This window comes from Crocuta crocuta, unplaced genomic scaffold (genome assembly GCF_008692635.1).
Source record: "Crocuta crocuta isolate KB4526 unplaced genomic scaffold, BGI_CrCroc_1.0 scaffold586, whole genome shotgun sequence".
Classification (NCBI taxonomy): domain Eukaryota; kingdom Metazoa; phylum Chordata; class Mammalia; order Carnivora; family Hyaenidae; genus Crocuta; species Crocuta crocuta.
In genome coordinates this window covers 2,815,516-2,834,892 of record NW_027532407.1, presented here as the reverse complement: position 1 = coordinate 2,834,892, position 19,377 = coordinate 2,815,516, and the positions used below count along the sequence as shown (strand labels likewise).

General features: G+C 34.0%; 1 protein-coding gene across 8 annotated transcripts in view; it reads left to right on the top strand.

The window, feature by feature from the left end:
- The window catches only part of ZC3H13 (zinc finger CCCH-type containing 13), a 96,467-nt gene that overhangs the window by 9,981 nt on the left and 67,109 nt on the right, over positions 1–19,377 (top strand). For all 8 annotated transcript variants that reach the window (XM_077778799.1, XM_077778805.1, XM_077778803.1 and 5 more), the window contains one exon: positions 17,250–17,358. In XM_077778799.1, coding sequence (XP_077634925.1) covers positions 17,250–17,358 — 109 coding nt within the window. The remainder of the gene's footprint in view (positions 1–17,249; positions 17,359–19,377) is intronic.

The window sequence follows — 19,377 nt, the reverse complement described above, 5'->3', positions numbered from 1 at the left end:
TCCTGAGATATAATTCACATACTGTACAACTCATCCATTTCAAATGTACACTTGGATGGCTTTTTGTGTATTCCCAGAGTCAGGCAACCATCACCAAAATCAGTTTTAGAGCATTTTCATCACCCTGAAAAAAAACCCTATATCCTTTAGTTGCCGGAGGCTGAAACTGCACAGGTCATCCCTTATGGCAAGGCCCAGGGAAAAACCTGTGGGAAAAGACTGCAAGGCAGTCAGAAGAACCCCCTGAAGAATTCTTTTTTTCTACTTAGTCTGTGTCTTTTACTCTCACTTTTGTTATTAGTCTATTTTAGGGTTAATATGAAACTAGAATCACTCAAAAGTTTTTGTCTTTTTCTAAAATGGAATGTACTTAAATATCATGTTTGTTTTTAGTGGTCATATCTGTATCATCCAACTGACCACCAGCCCTAGGTAACCACTGTTCCACTTATTATCACTATAGGTTTGCCTATTTTGGATGTTTCATATAGCTGGAGTCCTGCAATATGTGGTTTTGTTTTTGACTAGTGTCTGTCACTTAACATAGTGTTTTCAAGGCTCATGAAAGATTATGGGGCGCCTGGGTGGCTCAGTCGGCTGAGTGTCTGACTTCGGATCAGGTCATAATCTACTGTTTTGTGGGCTCAGGCCCTGCATCAGGCTCTGTGCTGACAGCTGGCTCAGAACCTGGAGCCCGTTTCAGATTCTGTGTCTCCCTCTCTCTCTGACCCTCCTCTGCTCATGCTGTCTCTCCTAGAAATAAATAAAACATTAAAAAAAAAAAAAGATTATAGGATACAGCAATGTTTTATTCCTTGTTTTTGCCAAGTAATATTCCATTGTATTAACGTATCATGTTTTGTTTATCCATTCATTAGTAGGTGAAAATATGTGTTGTTTCCACCTTTTGGCTTTTAGGTGTAACGCTGCTATGAACATCCATATACAGTATTTTGAGTGGACACATATTTTCTTTTTTCTTGAGTTTATATCTAGGAGTAGAATTGCTGAGTCATATAGTAACTCTATATTTGATTTTTTGAGGAACTGCTAGATTGTTTTCCAAAGCAGCTACACCATTTTACATTCTTGCTAGCAGTGTATGAGGTTTCCAATTCTCTACATCTTCATCAGCATTTGCTATTATCTAACTCGTTGATTATAGCCATCTTAATGGGTGTGATGTGGTAATCTAATTGCAGTTTTTGTAATTCCCTGATGGCTAATGATATGGAATATCATCTCCTGTGCTTCATGGTGACCTGCATATCTTCTTTGGAGACATGTTTATTCAGATCCTTTGCCTATTTTTTAATTGAGTTCTCTTTTTATTGTTGATTTGTAACAACTCTATATTTTAGATACACATTCCTTATATATGATTTGTAAAAATTTTCTTCCATTCATGGGTTATCTTTTTATATTCTTGATGATGCCCTGTAAAGCACAAATGTTTTTATTTTGATGAAATCCAGTTTATCTGTGATTTTGGTGTTTGTGCTTTAGGTGTCTTATCTAAGAAATCTAATTCAGGGTCACAAAGGTTTATGCCATGTTTTCTTCAAAGAATCTTAGCTTTAGCTTTGATCTATTTTGACTTATTTTTAATGTATGGTCCAGCCTTATTCTTTTTCATGTGGATATCTTAGTTGTCTCATAATGTTTTAATTATTGTTTAAACATTTTTAATAAACATTTCTGGTAATTTAAGCTATATAGAACCTTTCCTGTGATTGTCTTTGATCCTTGATAAAAAAAAAAAAAAAGCTGTGTTACAGTTTTACATTATAGTTTGTAGAGATTTCTCTTTGGGAACCTAAAGTAATGCAGTTTTAAGTTTGTAGCCTTCTAGTATCTGATATGATCCATGATACTTTTAGAGAGCATACTTCTCAGCTACAGGTATGTATCAGAATTCTTATAGAGGATAGTCTTGCAAAATACATGCTGATACTCTATCCTTGATCTACTGAAAAAGAATTTCTAGGTAGAGGCTGAACATGTGTGTTGCCTTTTGAAATAACTGATTATTCAGAATAAGGAATGAACTCGTAATTTGCTAATAATGTTTACCAACCACTCAGGAAAAAAAAAAAAAGCCATGCTTTGTACGATTTGCCGGTTTCTTGGACATAAGTGTTCCCATCATGGTCAGTCTCAAGCTAGCAAGGTGATATCACTGAATACAGAGTTGAGAAGAGATACTCATTTTCACACCATTATATAGTATTTTTCACACACATACCACACATATATGTATACACACGTATATAATAAATATAATTAATCCTCGAGTAAAATGTACTAAAATATTTAGGAAGTGAGTTTTGAATAATTAGTACCTCTGTTTTCATTTGTTTTGTTGTTAGCTTATGATTTTTAAAAATTTTTTTACTGTTTGTTTATTTTGAGAGAGGGAGAGAACAGAGCATTAGCAGCGGAGGGGCAGAGAAAAGGAAGACACAGAATAGGAAGCAGGCTTCAGGCTCCAGCTGTCAGCACAGAGCCCAATGTGGGACTTGAACTCCCAGTGAGATCGTGACCTGAACCGAATTCCGACACCCAACCGACTGAGCCACCCGGGCGCCCCTATGATTTAGTTTTTAATCGTAGCTCTGTTTAACAGTAGCTTGTGCAGTTCCTAAAAATTTAGCAGTTGGCTCTTGTGAGTCAGTGTGAACTGGCTCTAGCACACCACTAAATGGACTGTAGTTTAAAGGGCAAACATCTGTAATTAATATTCTGAAGACATTATTTCAGGAATTGTTTAACTCTACTGTCAGTTTCTTTATGTGTTAAATGGAGTTGATGGCTATATCACTGTGTTACTGTGAAGAAAATACATGTAAAACAAAGTAGTCTGAGTGGCTAATCCATGGTGGCTGTTTAATAAATGGTATGTACAGGTATGAGAGTAGCTCTCAGCCTTCCTCTCTAATATAAATCGGCTTTAGGATCTTGATAGGACATGAACATCAGCATTGGAGATTTAGGTTGTTAACAGATATCTAAATCTAAGTGTGTTGCTGATTATAAAAGTTTATATGTTCAGCATTTTCAATTTCGTAGACAGCTAAATTGACATTACATTAAGAAATTTAAAGCCTGGGGTGCTTGGGTGGTTCAGTCGATTGACTGAAAGTCATCAGACTTTGACTCAGGTTGTGATCTCACAGTTCATGAGTTCAAGCCCCGTGTCTGGCTCTCTACTGTCCGTGCAGAGCCCACTTTGGATCCTCTGTCTCCCTTGCTGTCTGTACCGCCCCCCTCTTAAAAATAAACATTAAAGAAATTTTTTAAGCTTGATTTTTACTTTTTCTGGATGAGAAAGCCCTCAAAGGTGCTGAGTGCCATGCATACCTAAGCGTTATGGTAGTAAGATTCGAGAGTGATCAGGTTTTAGGAAGTTTACTATCCAGACTTAAAGAAAACTGCTAATAAGCTAGGATACCAGGGTATTAATTATTTTGAGTGATCTGTTTGGCATGATAACAAGTGCTGTTCACTTCTGTGATATATTCGTACTGCAGCACATGTGCCTGTTGATCTAAATGTAATAAATTTCTATGGGAAATTCATTTAATTTAGGTAGAGGCAACTGTAGGTTAGATAACAGCATTGCTAAGATAGGTTGTGTGTAATTTTTCACAAACTAACTCTAATTCTACCCCTTTTCTGCCACTGAATCCAACTCCAGTGTGTCTGAGTTATGAGGTTGCTAACCCATGATCTTGTGGGGAGACAAATCATAAATAGATAAATTGTAATTCTATAAAGTCTTATATGACAGAGATGAGTAAAATACACAGTGGAGGGAGTAAATAACTCCATGGGGAACCACACAACATTTCACAGGGAAATGGTATTTGCACTGAGTGTTGAAGGATAGGTAGGATGAAAGAGGGGCCGGTGAAAGTTTAGGAAGAGGAATGAACCAACACAATAACGATAAGGAGTTTTAAAGGACTAGTGTGTTTGAGAAACTGAAGATATGTGTTTAAAGCATAGAAATTATAGCATGTCAATTTGAGATAAGGATTGAAGAGGTAGATTAGGTCTATCAGATTGTGAACAGTCTTAAGGTACCAGTCAGGGTTCGGCAAGAGAGAAGAGATTTGTATGCCAGGAATCTTCTCTGTCACAGATTCACCTCCAGACCCTGCACCTAGTAAGTTTACTTACTGCGTAAATGAAAAGTGATTCTGATGTGTAGCCAGTTTTGAGAACCCCTGGTGGTCTGGCGTCTGTGCTCCGGGGGGGCTGTTGAACACTTGGAATGTGACTAGTCTGAATTGAGCTGCAACGTCAGTGTCAAATACATATTGAATGTCAAAGCTTTAATACGTAAAATAAAAGTCAAGTAGCTCATTAATAATTTTTGTTTACATGTTGGAATGACAATATTTTGGATATACTGGGTTAAATAAAATGTTACCAGAATTTTAATTTTCTCTGTTTCTTTTTTCTGTTTAAGATGGAAACCGTAAAATCCAAAATGACATATGTGGCTTGTGTTATTACATTTTTATTGCAAAGGTTTGGTTTGGGCAATCTGAACCAAAGTTAACACAGTGGAACTAAATTTAACACAAGAGACTTGAGGTAGAGTCTAACGATTTGATGACCAAAAGAAGAGTGGAGGGGACATGTTAAGCCTAATTAGGTTTTCCATACCATCAAGTAAGATGGGGAAGACGATGAGTTACGTTGTGGCCCCTGTTGTGTACTAGGCTCGTATCATAGACAACTAATTTTTGGCACTATTTTCAGTACTTGTATGGACACTAGTATGCTATTACAGTCCCTGTTGATATTCAGTTGCATTATCTTATGTTTAATAGTTCCAGAATAACAATAATATCACTAATAATATTACTGAAAACAGTTTAAGTTCTTAGGATATATCCCATTAGGGAAATATCTGTGAAATCTGTTAGGGACATATATCAATTATTGTATGTCAAGTCACTTGAAACAGTCCTTCTCTGAGGTTAAACCACAAAATTGATAGAACAGTTGCATTGCTTTGTTTAATTTTGATTTTTGTTTTAGGGTTTCTTTTATTCATTTTGTTTTTTAATCATAAACATTTACATGGTTGCAAAGTTAAATCTCCCGAATACTTTACATTCAGAAAAGTCTGCTTTTTATCTCGTAATTGCTTTACCCTATTACCTATAGGTAACCAGTTTTAGTAGTTTTTGGATTATACTGCTGTTTGAAAACAGACACACCCAAATGTATATATATGTGAACATACACAAATTACCATTTATGTAGGGGTATTTCTGCTTTCTCTTAGATAAAAGGCAACATACTGTATACATGTTCTTTACCTTGCTGTTTTTACTTATTACTGTATCTAGGAGACCATCCCAGAGCAATAGGTAGAGATATTTCTTGTGCTTTTTTACATTTACCTAGAGTACTTCATTGTGTGAATGTATCATATACATTGTTTAACCAGTCTTCTACTGGCAGACATTTATTTCAGTCTTGCTATCACATTTAAAACTGCAGTGAAGAGCTTTGTGCACTTGTTTTTGGTTTCTTTGTTTTTTTGTTTTTTTCTTTGTTTGTTTTCTTTAGTTTGTCTTAGGAAGAGATGAAGCCCTCAAGTGTAACTGCTGTGTCCAGGGCAAATTCCTATATAATTGCTAAATAATGACGATTCTTTTTCAAAGCATTGTTGCCGGCAGTTTATGACAGCGCCTTTTTCTGCTTTGTTAGCAAATGTCAAATTTTTGCCAATTTGATGGAAAAAATGGTGTTTGTATAATTTTTATGTTATTCTTGTGAATGAAGTTGGACATTTTCCTATATATAAGGAACATTTTTTGTGAATTTTGTTCATGTCTCCTGCCTATTTTTTGGTGTGTTTTTTTTTTTTTTTTTTTTTTTTGGTTGGTCTTTTTCCTCTCTATTTTAGAATCTCTGTCTTGTAGGGATAATTTATTTATGATATTGGGTGCAGATAATGTCCTTGTTTTTTCTTTTTTTTAATACCTTATTTTTCAGTTTTAGGTTCATAGTAAAATTGATCAGAAGGTACAGAGATGTCCCATATCCTCCCTATCTCCACATGCTCACAACCTCCCACACCTAAGTATGGGATTTCTTAAATGTGGTACATTTCTTAAAATTGATGAACCTACATTGACACATCATTATCACATTATCACTCAAAGTTTGTATTAGGGTTAACTCTTGTATGTTCTGTAGGTTTGGACAAATGTATAATGACATGTGTTCACCATTATAGTATCCTACAGAGTAGTTTGCCCTAAAAATTCTCTGTGCCTCTTCATCTTTCGTATTCTCTCTTAGTAACTACTGTTTCTTTTCCTTTTGCAGAGCTTTGCCTTTTATAGAATGTCCAGTAGTTGCAATGATATAGTATGTAGACTTTTTAAATTGGCTTCTTTCACTTAATAATAGGCATTTGAGTGAGATTCTGCTGTGTCTGTCTATGGCTTGATAGCTCATTTCTTTTTAACACTGAAGAATATTTCATTATCTAGATATGTCAGGTAGTAGTTTATTTATTCATCTTTAGAAGGATATCTTGGTTACTTTCAAGTTTTGGCAGTTTTGAATAAAACTGCTATAAACATTCTTGTGCAATTTTGTGTAGACACAAGTTTTTAACTTGTTTGGGTAAATTCCAAGGAATGCCACTGTAGGATTGTATGGTATGAGTAAGTTTAGTTTCCTAAGTTTTAGTTTCTCTAGTTGAGGAAGTTCCCCTCTACTTGTAGTTTGCTAAGAGTTTTTATCATGAATGGGTGTTAGATTTTGTCAGATGCTTTCACTGTATGTATGGAAATGATCACATGATTTTTCTTTAGTCTGTTGATGTGTTAGATTGTTTCAGTTGACTTTTGATTGGTGACTCACCCTTGCATACCTGGTGTAAATCCTACTTGGTTGTGTTGCACAGTCCTTTTTATATATTGACAGATTGATTTGCTAATATTTTCAGGAGTTTTGCATCCTTGTTGAGAAGTATTTGTCATTACAAGAAACTTGCGGTGTCTTTGGTTTTAGTATGAAGTATTTTGGTATTAAATGCTGGCTTTGTAGAATGAGTCAGGAAGTATTCTCTCTGCTTCTGTTTTCTGAAAAAGACTGTAGAGAATTAATGTAATTCCTTTCTTAAATGTTTGATAGAATTTGTATGTGAATCCATCTGGGCCTGGTGCTTTCTGTTTTGGATGGTTATTAATTATTGTTTCAGTTTCTTTAATGGATATAGGCTTACCCAGATTGTTTCTTCATGTATGAGTTTTAGCAGATTGTCTTTTTTAGGAATTAGACTATTTCATATAGGTTATCAAATTTGTGGTTGTAGCATTGTTCATATTATTCCTTAATTATCCTTGTAATGTCCTTGAGATTTGTAGTAATGTCTTTCTGTTGTTTCTGATATTACTAACTTCTGTCTTCTCTCTTTTTTTTCTTAGTTAGCCTGACTAGCTTATTGATTTTATTGATCTTTTCAAAGACTGGCTATGGGTTTCTTTGATTCTTCTCTGTTGATTTCCTCTTTTCAATTTCATTGAATTCTGTTCTAATTTTTATTCTTATTGCTTACTTTAGATTTAATTTGCAGTTCTTTTTCTAGTATTTTAATGTTTTTTTTTTTATTTATTTCTAGGAGAGAGAGACAGCGTGAGCAGGGGAGGGTCAGAGAGAGAGGGAGTCACAGACTGAAACAGGCTCCAGGCTCTGAGCTGGCAGTCAGCACAGAGCCCGACGCGGGGCTCGAACCCACGAACCGCGAGATCATGACCTAAGCGAAAGTCGGAAAGTCGGACGCTTAACCGACTAAGCCACCCAGGCGCCCCCTTTTTCTAGTATTTTAAAGTGGAAGATTAGATTATGGATTTTAGAGTTTTAGAAATACTGTAAATTCTCTAAACATTGCTTTCACTGCATTCCACAAATTTTGATAAGTTGTGTTTCATTTTCATTTAATTTGAAATATTTTTAAATTGCTCTTGAGGGTTTTTTTTCTTTGTTCTATGAATCATATGTTAATTAGCAGTGCGTTGTTTAATCTCTGCATTATTTTGGGATTTTCCAACCAGCTTTCTGTTACTGATTTCTAGTTTAATTATATTATGGTCTGGGAGCAAACATTGTGTCATTTCTGTTCTTTTAAAAGCGTGTTTTGGGGCTCCTGGGTGGCTGTCAGTTGAGCGTCTGACTTTGGCTCAGGTCATGATCTCACAGTTGTGAGTTCAAGTCCCGCATCAGGCTCTGTGCTGACAGCTCACAGTCTGCAGCCTGCCTCAGATTCTGTCTCCATCTCTCTTTGCCTCTCGCCAACCCATGCTCTGTCTTTGTCTCTCAAAAATAAGTAAAGATTAAAAAGAAATTTTAAATGAATAAAAAGTGTGTTTTATGGTCCAGAATATGGTCTATTTCGTGCTGAGTGTCCCCTGTGAACTTGAGAAACATGTGTATTCTGCTGTTGTTGGATGTAGTCTGTAGATGTCAGTTGTATCCAGTAGATTGATGATGCTTTTGAGTTCAGCTATGTTTTTACGGATTTTCTACTTGCTAGATCTGTCTGTTTTTGACAGAGGGGTGTTAAGTCTCCAACGGTAATAGTGGATCAGTCTTCTCCTTACAGTTTATATCAGATTTTACTTTATGTATTTGACACTCTGTGGTTAGGCACATATATATTAAGGATTTTTATGTCTTCTTAGAGAATTGACTGCTTTATTGTTACGTAGTTTCTTTTTGTCCCTGGTCACTTTTCTTGCTTTGAAGTCCTCTCTTTGAAATTAATGTAGCTACACCCATTCTCTTTTGATTAGTATTAACACAGTATATCCTTCTCCATGTCTTACCTTTTACTCTGTGTCTTTATATATAAATTTATTCCTTGTAGACAACAAGTATTTGGGTCTTATTTTTTGGTCCACTCTTGACAGTCTGTGTTTTAATTGATGTAATTCATTGATGCTTAAAGGAAGTATTCATATGGTTGAATAGCGTCTATTATATTTGTCATTGTTTTCTGCTTGTTACTACTGTTCTTTATTCCTATTGCTTTGTCTTCTACTCTTTTTGTGCCTGTTATGGTTTAATTAAGCATTTTATTTTTACTTTTTTTTAACAGTTGCACTAGAGTTTGCAGTGCACATTTACAACTAATTCAAGTCTACTTTCAAATAACACTCTAGTGCTTCACAGGTAGTCCAAGTACTGTATAATAACAAAATATTACTAATTCTTTCCTCTAGAATATCATAAGTGCTTTTGGAATTTTCTGCTCCTTGAAGGTTTGGTAAATTCCCATGTGAAACCAACTGAGTCTGGTACTGTTTTATGAAAAGTTTTTTATTTTTCCATGGAAATTAGTAGACTTTTGACTTTGAAGTCAATTTTGTCAAACTATTTTCCTAAAAAATTTATTTCCCCTGGATTTTTAAACTTTTTGCATAGAGTTATGTGAAGAAATCTCATGCTTTTCTTTATTTTTCTTTGTTCTAATGCTTATTTTTATTTTGTTATATCTGATTTGGGATACTTTTGTTTTTTCCCTTTTTTCTTGATTTAGGTTAGCCAGTGGTTTTTAAAGAGTTGGCTTTTGGATTTATAGGTTAGTTCTTTCTCTTTTCTAATACATTTATTTGTTTTTTCTTTTATTCAGTCTTTGTTTTACTGTATTCCTTTTTCTTACTGAATTGATTGAGCATTTATTCTCGTTTGATTTATATTAGTTTTTAATGCTTTAAGCTTTTGTCCAATAAAAGCTTTAGCTGAATTTATGGATCTGATCTTATATGTCACGTTTTCATTATCATTATTTGCAGGAAATTCTCCTCTTTAGGTTTGGAGTTCACCTATGATCCAAGAAGTTTTTAATTGCACGTTTAAAATCTTTCAGGTTAAAGGGACTTTTGTTTGTTGTATGTGTATGCATGTGTATATGTTATTTCATTTAAAAATGATAACTTCTCTGTTATTACTCTTTATATTTCTGTGTTTTTCAACTTTACTGAGATTTTCTTTGTGGCTTGGGATAAGGTCAGTTTATCTAATATTACTTGTGTGCTTGAAAAGATTATTTTCTGGTTTTTTGATTTTCAGGTTCTAAAGTATATCTAAAACATCTATTGTTTTGATCTTTGGTATTTTACTATCTTTGTCTACTTGAAGTCTTGATTTGAGAATATCTTGTTAAAGTATCTTAGTAGTATGTCTCTGTCTACTTTTCTCTACNTGTTTTTCCATTTCTTTGTGTCTTCTTCAATTTCCTTCATAAGTTTTCTATAGTTTTCATCATACAGATCTCTTGTATCCTTGGTTAGGTTTATTCTGAGGTATTTTATGGTTCTCTACATCTCTTATACTTTGTGCACTTCATTGTATATTTGAGTGAACAGATACAGCGATAATAACTGTTTTTTTCTTGATAGTTTTTTTAATGCAGTGCTTAGAGATGACTTGATTTTGGTTATCTGTTGAATTTCTTTGAAGTATACAGTCTTATTTGTGGCTCTGCTTATTGTGAAATAATATAATTTTTTGATCAATTTTTTGATCAGTTCATAAAAGAAAATCCCTATTAATCTTATTATGGGATTTTTCTTCAGTAGTTATAAACAAAATATAGTATAGTTTCCCAAATATAGAACTACATTTCTTAACTGTGTTTCTATAATATTGAAAGGATCTGAGATTGTACATCTGTGAATAATTTAAAATTTCACAATGTCAGATTATATTTATTCTAATAGCTATTGACTGAGCTGAGTTAGTTGGGCTAGTTCAGGCCGAAAATCAGTGAACGTTATTGTTCACTTTTTAAAGTTTTCACCCTTCATCAGAAGGGTGTCCACTTTTCAAGTGTCCACTTGAAAGGTTTCAAAACATTAAGGTGAGAACCATAATCTCAGTAATAGTTTTTTCCAGTTGTTAATAGCTTTAGTGTAATAACGTGGTAGTAAATTACAGACAGGAAAAATTTGTATTAACATTAATCCTAGAGCTTCTGACAGAAAATTAAGAATTCACTAATAATACTGGTATTTTGTGAAACTAAGCAAATTTTTAGAGTAGTAAGGTTTGGAATCATTATTCTTTAAAAAGAAAAGATGAGAAGACCAACAAAATCCTTTATATGAAACATTGAGTGTTTAAAAACTTGATATTCTTTAATATAATAATTATTACTATGATAATAACTTTATGCTAGAAATGGACAAATTTACACAGTTGTTTTAAAGTGAGTATTAGTACAAGGGAAGAGCTTCATTGGTATATAAGGGAGTTATTTTTTGACTAAATGTTCTGTGATAACTTTATTAGTCTCAAAGGAAGTTTCTCCAACTAATTTTTTAAAAATGTTTGTTTTGAGAGAGAGAATGTGTGTTTTGAGAGAGAGAGTGTGCGTGTGTAGGGGAGGGGGTTGAGAGAGAGAGGGAGAGAGAATCCCAAGCAGGCTCCATGCTGTCCGTGCAGAGCCCCATGCAGGGCTTGATACCCTGAACCGTGAGATCATGACCCGAGCTGAAATTAAGAGTCTGAGGCTTAACCAACTGGACCCCCTAAGTAATTTTAGAAAGATATAAGGAAATGCAATGAGATTATGTGAGATAAATGGAAAAGATAGTTGAAGTAGATTTTTTTCCCCTTCCCATCTTCTTTGTCTCATGTAATACATATTAATACTGTTCCCTGTCATTTAACAAAGAACAAATATGTGTTAAGGATAAACAGACTTTAGGAATAAAATGTCTGTTGGACTAGTATGGCCTAGGGTGGCTTGACCTGACTAATGGTTGTGGATAAGTCCAAGGAGAAATAGTTGGCTCTACTTTAAGCAGTAGACAAAGTTTGATGTGACTGCTAAAGAATTGTTAGTGTTTAAAAATGTATTTTTAAAATTTTTTAGAATTGTTAGTCTTAACTTTCCCTTTTAGCGCTGTTATAGACTGTGTACTTTGAAGGTCCTCTTACTACAGTAAAACTAGATCCTGGATAAGTGGCAACAAACACCTTTTAAATGCATTGCTGCTTTCTCAAAAATGTAAGACAGCAGCAAAAACAAAGAAACAAGAACAGAGAACTGAAACCAAGGATTAAATAGCAAATGTGAAAGCTGGTAGTGACCTTAAGACTTTTACTAGTATTAGAGCAGATCAGAGACCAAGTCTTTCTTGTTCATTTTTGGAGAGAAAGCTGTTGAATTGGAAGATGGAGGTGAAAAATTTATCCAGAATACAGCACATAAAGACAGGTTATAGATAATGTTGAAGAGATTCAGAAGTTTGAGGGAAATACTTAGAAAATCTAATGTACTTGGAGTTGGAACTCCAGAGAAAAATAGAATGCAGGAGAGTCAATTATTGGAAGTAGTGCTATGAATTTTCTATAATTGATGAGACAAAGCTGCAGATATGGAAGGCACAATACATATCAAATGGAATATTATTATGCAGTTATAAAATACCAGAATCATAGAGAAAATATCAGAAATACCACAAGAAAAAAAGGTATCATCCTACAAAGAAGCAACAGAATGACATAAGCAACAATGAGCACCAAAAGACAGTGAGATGATATTTCCAAAGTGCTATCATAAATCTGTCAAACCATAGTTATATACCCAGCAAAACTGTTTTTCAAGAATGAAGATATAATAGAGATATTTTTAGATAAAATTGAGAGTGTTGGCTACTAGGAGATCTTCACTAAATAGAGACTATCTAAAAAGGTATGCACATCAGGAAGATAGCAAATGACTTAGAAGGAGGGTCTGAAATGTGAATAGTAGAGATGAACAGAGAAAATGTTTACTAGGTTGGACAGTTCATTTTGTTTTGGCCTATGAAGTCACAAATGTGGCCTTGTACTTTGAAGAGGTGAAGTGTAGTTCCAAAACTGTAGTGTAAATTGCTTTGAGTCACCAGATCCATTCTATCACTTTTTCATTTTATAGATGCATTGTGGTTTTGGGGAATTGACCCTGGTTTACTGCTGGGACCTGATTAGTCTAAATCAGTCATAATAATCCCATTCTCTTTGCTAATACAGTTGACTCAGGAGCCAGGAACTAAGTCATTTTACCTCTGGCCATTACCTTGGCATTAGTTTTTGATTTATTGATCAATTGGTTATTGATTTAGATGTGGTCATGTGACTGATGTCGGCCTACTCAAACTTAAGGAATGAATTCTTCGTGATTCAGGGAGAGGCACATTGGGAGAACTTAGATTGCTTCTTATGGGAAAAGAAACATGCCTTAATGTGAAGTCAGCAGTAGGAATGGCAGAGCTGTGAGAGGAACAATACAAGAAAGTTTGATATCTGATGATTTCAGAATGTTACTAAATCACCCAGCCCTGAAATGTACCATATTTTATGTGAGATTGTACTTTAAATTTATGTAGTTTGTAAACTTACAGTATGTTGTTTAAGTTCCACTCAAAACTTATCCTACAAAACAATACAAAACAAGTTAGACTTTATTAGTACAAGTATAATTTCATTTCTACACCAGGAGAGGTAAAACCCATATGCTGTCTGCTGCTCTGGCAAGAATGGATTAATTTTAGTTTTCATATTTTGTTGAAGTACATTGGCAGTTTGATGTGCCCAGGGGAGTTGGAAGAGTGGTAGTGGGAAAATCCCGAAATGTTGATGTATGATCAGTATGAAGCCTGTCTTTGGCCTCGTAGAAAATGTTGAAGAGATTTAATAACGGTTCAAATATTTAAAGGGCTAATGTGTGAAAGAAATCTTAGATTTATTTTAACACGATCTAGAGGTCAGAACGGATTTCAATCAGAAATTCTGGAGAGGTATAAGAGAATTGTGATCAGTAAAAGAAAGAACTTTTTAGTACTTAAGAGCTATCTGAAAATGGGGACCAGAGGGCGCGCAGCAGTGAAGAACTGTCAGTGGAAACCTAGGGAGTAAATATTTTTCCTGACATTCTTCTAACAAGACTTCCATAACTATATGATATTTTAAAAATTTCCTACATAGGGCAGGAGGGGGTTGGATTATATTATTTACAAAGACCCCTAACATTTTATGACTATCTAAAAGTAAAATTCATGGGGTGCCTAGGTGGCTCAATTAAGCATCCACCTTCAGCTCAGGTCATGATCTTGTGGTTTGTGAGTTCAAGCCCCGTGTTGGGCTCTGTGCTATATGATAGATCAGAGCTGAGAGGCTGCTTCAGATTTTGTGTCTCCCTTTTTCTCCGCCTGTCTTTGCTCACACTCTTTCTCTCAAAAATGAAAAACATTAAACTTTTTAAAAATATTAAAAAAATAAAATTCATAATGAATATTACCTGTCCATACATACAGTGTTTAGGGAATAAATGTGAATGTACTGTAAACTAAAAATAAAATGAAAATAAAGTAAAAGTCTACAGGGGTGCCTGGGTGGCTCAGTTGGTTAAGTGTCCAACTTCAGTTTAGATCGTGATCTCACAGTTTTTGGGTTTGAGCCCCACGTTGGGCTCTGTGCTGACAGCTCAGAGCCTGGAGCCTACTTCAGATTCTTTGTCTCCCTCTCTTCTCTGTTCCTCCCCTGTTCATGCTCCGTCTCTCTCTCTTTCTCTCTGTCAAAAATAAATAAACATTTACAAAAATAAAGTAAAAGTCTACAATCATTTATTGCATTTCTGAAATGTAAGAAATTTTTAAGGCCAACTTTTCTAAGTGAGGCTTAGACTTGTTTGACAGCAAAACCTAATTTTAATTGACATGAAGCTAATTATAGTCTTTATACAATTGGTAAATTCATGTTTTGCTACAAAAATATTAGTATGTTTGAGCACAGGTTGCTGCTCCAGGCTCTCGGTAGTGTTACTTAACATACTTTGGAGTCCAAAAAAATTCTGGATTCTCAAAATATCTCATCCCAACGTGTACTGGCTAAAATATTTTAGTTCATTAACAAGTATTTCAACATGTACATGTTCTGGGATGACTAATTTAGAATACATAATAAAGTAATCAAACATCTGCACATCTTTTAAAAAAATTTTTTTTAATATTTAGTTTTGCAAGGAAGGAGGAAGGACCAAGAGAGAGAGAGATGGAGAGAGAGAGAGAGAAGATTCAGAGTAGGCTCTGTGCTGACAGCAGAGAACCAATGCGCGGCTCTAATTAGAACTGTGAGATCATGATCTGAGCTGAAGTCATATGAGATTGTGACATGATGCTTAACTGACTGTCACTCAGGTGCCCCCAGCTGCACATCTAATTAATATGTTTGCATTTAAAAGAAATAAGATGACAAGCTACTCTGTTCAAGAGGTGAGAGCAGGCCATGCTCTTCTCCGTGGGACAGGGAATACCAGACCCTATTTATTTGAATATGGTAAAAGAAAGTGAGAAATAACTATTTGATAAAGGTGTAACATAGCAAATTATGCCTAAACATTGTTGAATTGAAAAAAAAAATGAGATAATGACATTTTAGAAAATGACCTGAGCCTTCTGAATAAGTGTTATTAAAACAATTTCCTGTATTTTGATTTAAGGTGGGATAGTGACATAATATTAGGAAAAAATGTGTCTTCTAGCTTGAATGAAATTCCATCATATATTGAAGCATGCATTAATAGTACTTAATAACAGAAGTTATATATGATCTCTCAGGACAGTATCAGTCATATTAAAAAAATAGCAATTCAAAAATTACATAATTATATAGGATGAATATTTGAAATAATTACATAAGTTACTACTGATGATGTTTATTGGGGTGATTGCATTTTTAGTTCTAAATCCATTAAAAAATACTTTGTTACATACTTGCAAGTTACTTTATTTTACAGTGTCAGCTACTACTTCTCTGAAGCCCTTTTCACCTAAATTAGTAGTTGGGTATTATATGATACTTTAAGTAGAAAACAGTGTANGGTGTAGATAAACCACATCTTTTTGATCCATTCGTCCGTTGATGGACACTTAGGCTCTTTCCATGTTTTGGCTATTGTTGAGAGTGAATTTTTTTATATAAATTGTACTGATGTAAAATTATAGTAATTTTAATCCACAGAACATTGAAAATTTACAAGGGATATATAATAGTTCTTCATTAATAATCCATGGAATATATTTTAAGAATAAAAATAATTGTGTCCCTTTTTTTCCTTTAGTCTTATGTATAAATAGGAGTTCCTTCGTTCCTTTCCTCCTTCCTCCCTCCTTGCATTTTTCCATGGCTGGTTCCACTTTTGTAGAACCTTTTCTAATACTTTTGTCAGCCTTTATCATCATACCATATGTATCACTTAGCAAGTGATACAACATGACTTTATACCTTAATATGTAAAATTTAGGGACAATTATAATGTATACTAGATTTCTTTAAAAGAAGCCTTCAAAGAAAAATTAATTTGTGTTTTAAGCAGCCCCATTTTATGTTTGGTAGTGCCCAAAAAGAATTTTCAGCAATTAATGTCCTTGAGTTATAGTTTCTTACACAGAATATAGAGTGTTAATAAAGTGAAACACTGTGGTAGGACGGTGACAATTCTATGACACTGGTTATTTTCTTACCACTTAGTAAAGTGTTGTTTGGAGTCTTTATCTTATATAGTTATTTAATTGCATTTTATAAGCTGAAATTGTCCTGTCTGTAGGATACTGTTACACCTAGAATAAAATATAAACTTTTCTGTTTTTAACTATAGTATAAGGACTAATTTTCTATTTTAGCCATGATTTTGATTTTATCAAAATAGGGGAACATCTTTTTCAAAAAGCATTTATAAAATTACCAAATGAGTTGAATTTATCCTGAAGTGTGTAGGAAAATGCTGTTACATTAAGTGTTACGATAAACTTTAGATCAGTAATTACTTCTGAGTCTATTGTGAAAATGTAGCCATTTTTAAGTCATTTTTTAATATGGTCACTTAAAAATCCTTTTGTTTATTTTATCCATTTTAAATTCTTTTACCCCTAGAAACTTAGAAACAAAAACCTGGTATATTTTAGACTATCCAGTGCTTATTAGCATTTGCATTTTATATTTTAAAATCTTATTTATTCCTTTTATTAAGTTGCTGTTTTTTAAAATACAGTGTTTTCATTATGGTGCTACACTAGAACTTGTCACTTCTATTTAGTTGATAAGTGGTTATTTGCTAAATAGATTCTTTAATGAAACAAAGATGAAGCTAGAAATATTCTGTATTATATAGCTATCTCATAATTTTTAAAAATATGGTAATCTATATGCATATATATACTTTTTAGAAAGAATCTTCAAGAGGGAGACATAGGGAAAAGGAAGACATTAAAATCACTAAGGAGAGAACTCCGGAAAGTGAAGAAGAGAATGTAGAATGGGAAACTAATAGAGATGGTGAGTTTCAAGAATCTTTGTTTATATAGTTATTATTATTCGTTTTGTAGACTTTTTGAAAACACTTTTCAACTTGTTTCAGAATCATCTTAGACTGCCATCTAAGACTGCTGTCTTTCTACTTTAATAAGTTATAATACAGAAAATAGCATATGGTAGCAGAACAAAGTCAGAGAAGGCTATTCATACTGCATTTTTCAACTTCCCCATCTTTTTCCACCCCCCAGAACATCATTGGGCAGCATCACAGTCCTTTGAAATTGTATTACTTTTCTAAGTGTTTTTAGGCCCTCAATACCAAGGTTAGAAAATTAAGTCTATTTTTGGTTTTTTTTTTTTAGTGTTTATTTTTGAGACAGTACAAACGGGAGAGACAGAGGGAGGGAACAGAGGATCCGAATTAGGCTCTGTGCTGACAGCAGTGAGCCCCATGTGGGACTTTAACTCACGAACTGTGAGATCATGGCCTCAGCCAAAGTCACACACTCAACCGAGCTACCCAGCTGCCCCTAAAGTTTGTTTGTATTACATAAAATATTAAAGTAAGATTTTAAAATCCTAAATATCTGGTAAAATTATTTCCAAGGAATTGTAGACTTTCATCTTTCAGAATAAATCCAATTCAGGTACTAATTGAGACAAGGGATTTGTTCATGAAAAATAGCAAAATCATTTTTGCATCATTGTCTTAACAAGTTAGCATTTGTTTTTCACACCATAAATGTTGTTTTTCACTTTTATGACCTTTTGAAGGTGAGCACTATAGCCTCACACTACCTATAGAGAAAGGGAAGTCACGTTTATTGAATGCTTTGGGTGTACTGGGCATTTAAATATAATTTATGTACTTATTAATTCAATAGATTTGTTACTCTACTTCAACATGAAAAAACTAAAGAATATAAGTATTTAATCACGTTCCTTAGCAGTAAACTGAAAAGTTAGAACAAGAGTTAAAAAATTATAGCTTGTGGGCCAGCCATCTGTGTTTGCAAATTAAGTTTTATTGGAACACAGCCATGCCCATTTGGTTACATGTTTTCTGTGGTTCCATTTGACCTACCTGTGGATGAGTTGAGTGCTTATGAGAGCCAAGAGTCTGTAAACCTAAAACATTTACTGTTACATTTAAGAAGAACCTCTAAAGAATTACATTCTGAGACTTGAAAAGTATGCTAAATGCCTCTCCAGTAATTTGATCATCAGTAGTTTTTAGGAAATCCATTCCAGTTTTGGACAGTGCTATCTACTTAAAACTTACTCCTAAGAGCAGATAAGAAATTTCCTTATGATTATTTTATTGGTATTTCATAAACCAATCTAGTACCTCCCACAAAATTGTAGTAGAAGCAGCTATAATGTCTCATTATAATTGACTAGGTAGTTAATGTATTGAAATAAAATACTATAAATCTTGGCTATTCAAGGTTGGATAATGAACTTTTCCTAAGTATGAAGGAATTAACTACACACATTCAGCATTCTTTTCATTTTAATTACTTTTGGATAAAATATATTCTGAAATGTACTGGATACTCCTTATCTTTAAAAATAAAAGTTTTTCTATTACCATTGAAAAGGTTTGGAAAAGCCTAAGATGAGGAGTTTTCTCCTTGTTGTCAAACTCTCTCCTTAAATCTCCCTGTGGACCCTTCATGTCTCCTGTCTGCTGTTTATTACACAGAGATGATGTAGCTCACCATCTACTAACTCCCTTAACTTCCTGCTTCCATACTCATCTTCTTTTCCCCACATGAACTCTATTATTTCCCTTTTGATCTGTGTAAGAAGCCTTTTTCCTGCTGTATAAGGTTATCTTCTCCTGTGTCCTGAATCTGATTTCCTCCCCCTTCTGCAATCTTGTCCATTTGTTGTACACTCTCTTTTATATCTTTAACATCTATCTGGACACTTTTTCTCTTTTCCCCATATGGTTTTTACCCATCACCCTGCTTATCCCTACTATAAACTAAATTTTTGGAGGAACTCTGTGCCATAATGTCTCTTCTTTTTTCACCT